General features: G+C 36.6%; 1 protein-coding gene across 1 annotated transcript; it reads left to right on the top strand.

The window, feature by feature from the left end:
- Positions 1–10: 10 nt before the first annotated feature.
- Positions 11–5,600, top strand: LOC117102123. Its single transcript, XM_033242323.1, has 3 exons — positions 11–201; positions 4,732–4,823; positions 5,120–5,600. The coding sequence occupies exons 1-3, from the start codon at positions 72–74 to the stop codon at positions 5,213–5,215; spliced, it is 318 nt and encodes a 105-aa protein (XP_033098214.1). The 5' UTR covers positions 11–71; the 3' UTR covers positions 5,216–5,600.
- Positions 5,601–6,108: the final 508 nt, after the last annotated feature.

Here is a 6,108-nt window from a genome sequence, read left to right as displayed (position 1 = left end):
ACGACTGGAAACAGATCTTTGAAGAGGTTAGTAGCTCAGAGAATGAGGAAGGGGAAGAAGACGTCAACATCATGGAGGTCGGGGATTCCCAGCAAGGCATGGAGGAGTTCAAAGTACAAAATGTCACTGATGCTCTCAAAGGATTAGAAGCAGCTGTAGATCAAGATAACACAATCACAGAAGACAGCATGCAGCAAGAGAGTAAGTTCTCCCCTGCCCCCTTCCATCAGCCCCCACTCCATTTCTATACCCCTAGATACACCACTGGTGACATCACAACACGTGACACACCTTTGTTACTGAGAAACGTTACTCAATCAGTTGATATGGTTGTGTGCCTCAGTGGCGTCACCAGAGCCAATTCCACGACAAGGAATCCAAGGCCCACTTCTAGTACAGTAGGTACACAAAGACTGTAAAAATGCTTTTTATATGTTTTCCAATGAAATAAGTTTCTTCTTTCCTAACGGGGTGATGGATATGTGCGCCAGGTAAATCTCCGATTGAGTGATTGATTAAATGACCCATCATTTTATAGCTTATCTTGTGGAGAATATAAATATATCATAAATCAATTTCTTGTTTTAGTCACTTTAAGTCCTTGGGCGGACTGCTACAAAACGGTCTTAACTGGTAGTCTTAACTCCTTGACTAAAGCCGGCTTTATCACGGTTAGACTGCTTTGAGTATTGAAATTCTAACAAGCACTCACTGGAAAAGTAAAATTGAGGGCGCAGTTACACATACGTCATGCTTTTCTAATCCAATGACGTGGGGTAGTAGTGTGAAGCGCTTAGAGGCCTTGTTGCCATTAAGCGCTATATAAATCTAACATATTATTGTTATATCAAAATGAACGTAAATAAACGTAGATTGGTTTTTACAGACGCTGAGAAACCACACAGATAGCAAACTTTAATTTTTATGTGCTCAATCAAATCAAGCTTTTCATCTAGGCCTGTCTATCTATCTAGATTCTAGTCTATTTAACCGGAGACCTGTCTGCCATACTGTAGAGTTTTTTAATTGAGCGGATGATACCTCATAATCCAGCTCAAATTTACGTAGAAAATTGATAGGAAAATAGGAGCGCAGAAAGTAAATACTGTGCATTAATACATTTTTTATATATTAAGATTAGGTTAAAACCTAATTTTTGGCAAAATATGCACGGAAATTGTCCCTTATTTTCCGAAATGCACGGACGGATTTCTAGTGAGAACGCCCAATTCGTTAGCAGTATCCGGATACAGCTAACGGTTAGCAAGCGCTATTGGTTAGCATATTGAGTGCGTTTTTATCATCAACCAATAACACGTACGCGTTTACAATTTCCAGTTTCTTATTGGCCAATGATTCGATCATCATATTTTTGGTATCCGGATCAGGGTTTTCTCGTATGGACGCATAGCAGCTAATGGTTAGCAGGATCCGGATCCTGCTAACCATTAGCACCTGTGTGAGAACATAGCCATTGACATCTGGTTCATGTGGGAAACACAAGTGTCAAGGATAAAATATCCATAGAATTCTACGGTACGTTGACTAAATCAAACTACCCTTCAGCTGCGTGAAAAATACAGCATCCTTTTTTTTTCTTTTTTAAATTTTTTATTCAATTTAAATCATACATTCATATAGAGCACCTGGGTTTTGAAAATCACTTGGCTTAAATCTAGTAAAAATCCCAAATACTGAGGCAGTGCTGTCTGCTAGGAGGTATTCTGTGTTGCTTTGAACTTTAACACTACTTTTATGACTGTAGTAGTAATTATGTGTGTAAAACTATTATTACACTATTAACTTAAATTTCTCCCTCACCCAATTAATTGCCATTTTCTAATAACAAGCCCTGCTATATAAATGTATGTTTGTGAATATTACTATGTATAGTGTAACTAAATCTTTGTAGTTGTTCAGTTCAAATTGTTGATGGCTGATTAGATTAATAATTGATATGATTTATATAGCCCCTTCCTATAAAATAAACAAGACGCTGAATCTCAACAAATCCAGCAAATGGGAAATGAATTTAAATAATTGCAGTGTCAAAGCCAGAAGCTCTTTGACAGCCGGCATCCGCTCCATCATCATCTTTCTTTACTCTGCAGAACCTCTTTTGAGCGTACTCTGACAGATGTACAATTTATTTGATCAAATGTCAGACACAAATTAACTCTTAGTCTGATCCGACGTTGGGCCCGTTCGGACGAGTAAAGTTTTACCGGGTGCTTCCAACTTCCACGTGTGGCAATTAAATTTTGCCTCTAGCCATAAAAAATTTGAAAAACATCTGTCCCAAAAACCCATCTTTTTTAGTGGATATTTCAATTACATGCTGCCTCCAGGTGTAATTTATCACATTAAAAAGGCCCATGTCACAAGTTGACCTTTAGATTTGTATAGGCCTACAACCGGGCCAGAGTAAAATTTCTATCTTTAGCAAAGAAAATTATGTTTAAACTTACAACAAACAAAAGTTCTTTACGGTAGGCTAGCGAGCAAAAAACATTTTTACATGCATCACTGTATTTGTTCAAATGTTGTATTTCTATTTCATAGTTTATTGTTTAAAGTGAGTATTACTGCTTTAAAAACAAACTTAAAAATTATAATTAGATATTATTTTTATTTTAATAACAGAAAAAAAATTTTATAGCTACTTTTAAATTAGTTTTGTTACAACAACTTTTGTGTTGTTTTACAGTCAACAACAACATGGCATTGTCTAGTGGCGGACATGTGCCGAGTTTAATAAAGTTTTGTTATCACGGTAAAGAAATCACTTGAAGCTCCAAATGAAGTTACAAAGGCTAGATTATGTATAGTTTTAAACAGTAACAACAAAAATATTGCTAAAAAACCTGTGTCTGACCTTGGTTGAAGGAAAGACATACAAGAAGTTACTGGTTTTATCGGTTCTTATTCTACTCGTCCGAATGGCCATCATAATTAGCCCCAATGCTATTATTAGATTACACATGTATTTGAGTTTACATCCGAACACGGACATTGAGTCTGACTGGTGATAATTTGTCCATGCAAGGCAGCAGTTAACACACCCTAAAATTAAAAGCCGGGCTTATACTGTACTGCATCCTTACGACTGTTGTATGACTGCTGGCAGATAAGTCTTTCTCAGCTTTCTGTGATCGTTTGATGGAGTGACGCTGCCGGCGTGCTGATTGTCATTGAAAATTATCTGTTGCTTGTGCCTCGTTAACTTGCATTAAATTGTGTCTGGTATAGTAGGTGCAGTGTGTGCTCCTGAAAATAGTGCAATAAACAATACGTAAATGCTGGAATGAGCGTTGCACCAAACCTTATTTTTTTAGCAAAGCACTGTACAGTAAGTATTTAATGAAACAATTTTTTATATAAATAGGTTTTTTGTTTTACAGTTTTGTATATATTATATAGATATTTTTATATTTTCGTAGCAATCCTTTTCACAAGACAAATTATAAATAAGATACTTTACATAAACTAGAGCCGTGTTTTCAATCAATCAATCAATCAATCAATCAATCAATCAATCAATTTGTATGGTGCCATTTCAACAGTCATTGCTCAAGGTGCAGTTCAAAAAAAGAGATTATTAAAAAAAAAACAAAAGATGCTTTCTGAGTAGTGACTTAAAATTATCAAGTGAACGAGATTTTTAATGTTCAAAGTAAGTTATTCCAGAGCCTTGGTCCTGCAGTGCTTAAATCCTGATCTGCCCAGCTATGTTTGCACCTCAGGATGCCCAGGAGCAGTGGTGGACCGTCAAGGCAAGCAAGGTATGCAGTGCATACCCTGGCTAAAATAAATAAGAAAATATAGCAGTACAGTTTCTGCGTTTGATTTAGCATTTCTTAGCCACAGTCTTCTATATAAACCTTAATTTTTTCGAGTGGGTTGCTGTAGTTTATTGTAAAAGCAAAGTTTTTCAATGTTTGGCCTACTTTGGTATCTAGGATAAGTCACATTCACAATCTCAATGATTAAAGTTTAGATTAAATTTGCATGCATAATAACCGGTATAGAAGAAACTTTGAATTATTATTATTCGAAATATGTTAAGATAGAGGAATAGGAATTATTTTGAAAAGAAGATACTACAATCATGCCGGTATTAAAAATAACATACATTTATATTTTGGCTATAGCGCAATCTGATCCTGTAGTAGGCTTACAAACTTTTCCTACTAGCAGGCCCTAGCGTCAGTGGCGTAGGGGGACCTTGAAACAGGGGAGGTGATGTGGTGGGAAGGTAAAGTGGGGATCGGTGATTAGGTGAGGGAGATAACTCGCAAAATAATGTGATTTGAGGTGATTTTTAACTACTTGAGCATGATTTTTCAGTGGATGGGCAAGTATTTTTATCAGAGGGGAGGTGTGTGCACGACACTCGCACATCCTAAATATGCCAATACATAGCATACCCTGCAATTTACCCTACGGTCAGAGGGTCAGTGGCGGCGCCAGTGGGGGATTAAGCCCCCTATCGGTCTTGTCAAGCCCCCCCCCCATCGGCCGAAGCTCGTCGGGCAGTCGGACCAAAAAAAAAAAAAAAATAGGCTAGGCCTAGTTTTCCCATCCCAGCCATTTCCGGCCTTCTAGAATAAGTCGATGAAGGCTAACTAACTTGACCTTGGTATCAGTTGTTAACTCCTCTCGCTCCCCCTCCCCCATTTCCGGTCCCAGTAACGGCTCATGCCATCAAATTGTTTATTTTTATTTTCATAGGGAAATTGAAATACTGTACTTGCACTATTTGTAGCTTCCTTTGTCATGATCTTGATAACTGTGGAACAAACATCAGCTTTCAGGTTCACTCTGTGAGTTTTAATATTTGTTTGCTTTTACATAAATTGTTTACTTAAGTAAAATTGTTAGTTGGTTATCTCAATCCGTTTTTATTTGTGTATTTTCATGTTTTTTTTGTTTTTTTTTATTTAAAAATCCAGATTATCAAATTTTATTTGACAAAAAACATGTGACATGCCTAAATATGGTTATTATGACATCACATCATAACCATATATAGGCATATCATATATATATCATACAATAATTTTTGTGTCAGAAAATTATTATCTGAACAGCTTCAATAAACTGTTACTATTTCTTTCAGGATTCTGTGCTTGCCGCCCTCTATAGTTCAGAAGGATCAGTAATGGAGGTAAAATTTAAAGATTGTCATATTTCATTCAATAATGGACATTTGTGAAGTGTCAGTCAAACTTATCTGACCAATCAGAGCAGGACCAGGAATATGTGCATCCATAGCAACAATATCCAAGGGGCGTGGCTTAATAGAAAGGTCCATTGAGGGCTGAGGAAATGATACCAAAGAAACATTGATGTTGAGCAAATTATGTTAAATTGGCGCCAAATATGGCAAATGCGATACAAGGGCAAGTGTCTCAAGTCTCCCACAAATCGTGGAAATCTCCTGGAAATTGGCACTCCCTCCTGCAAGAAGAATCTGACGAAAAATAACTTGACATTCGCATGTTTGGCTACTGTATTTACAATAGTCTCGGGGAATACAGTACCAATGGGCAGGCACGGATCCAGAATTCACCATGACTATCACACAGATAGGGTCCTAGGGTGGACAAATTTTAAATGGTGGGGGGTGGGGAGTTCTGGGGTCATCCTTTAGAAACTTTTAGTTTTGATGCATGGAAAAGAAATTGAGATGTCTATTAAAAAAGAATATACTCCGAATTCCTAGTCTTTGCCCATTTTATTATGGAAAATTATTGATGATAATGATGATGAGGAAGAAGCAGCAGCGATGTAGCTATAGGTGATGATCGGAAGTTTCGACGGAGGTGTCACTAGCCCGAGTTACGATCGTGGGTTTGGCGACAATATTATACTTTCAATGCACACACGTCAGGCAACAAAGTTTATATGATTTATTTATGATATCTCCTTTGTATAGAAAGTGATATGTAACCCACAAAATATCAGTTCATGCATTCATTAACTTCTGTTATATTTTGTTAGTCAAAAATATAAAAATAAAACAAATGGATAATCAAATAAAAAATAATAATAGTTAAAATAATTAGTTTTTGCTTTAGTGTGATTTTGAATAACAAAATATAATAA

The sequence above is a fragment of the Anneissia japonica genome, unplaced genomic scaffold (assembly GCF_011630105.1).
Source record: "Anneissia japonica isolate Jap-2015-1 unplaced genomic scaffold, ASM1163010v1 scaffold11653_len147064_cov108, whole genome shotgun sequence".
Lineage (NCBI taxonomy): Eukaryota > Metazoa > Echinodermata > Crinoidea > Comatulida > Comatulidae > Anneissia > Anneissia japonica.
This window is presented reverse-complemented; position numbering and strand designations above follow the sequence as displayed.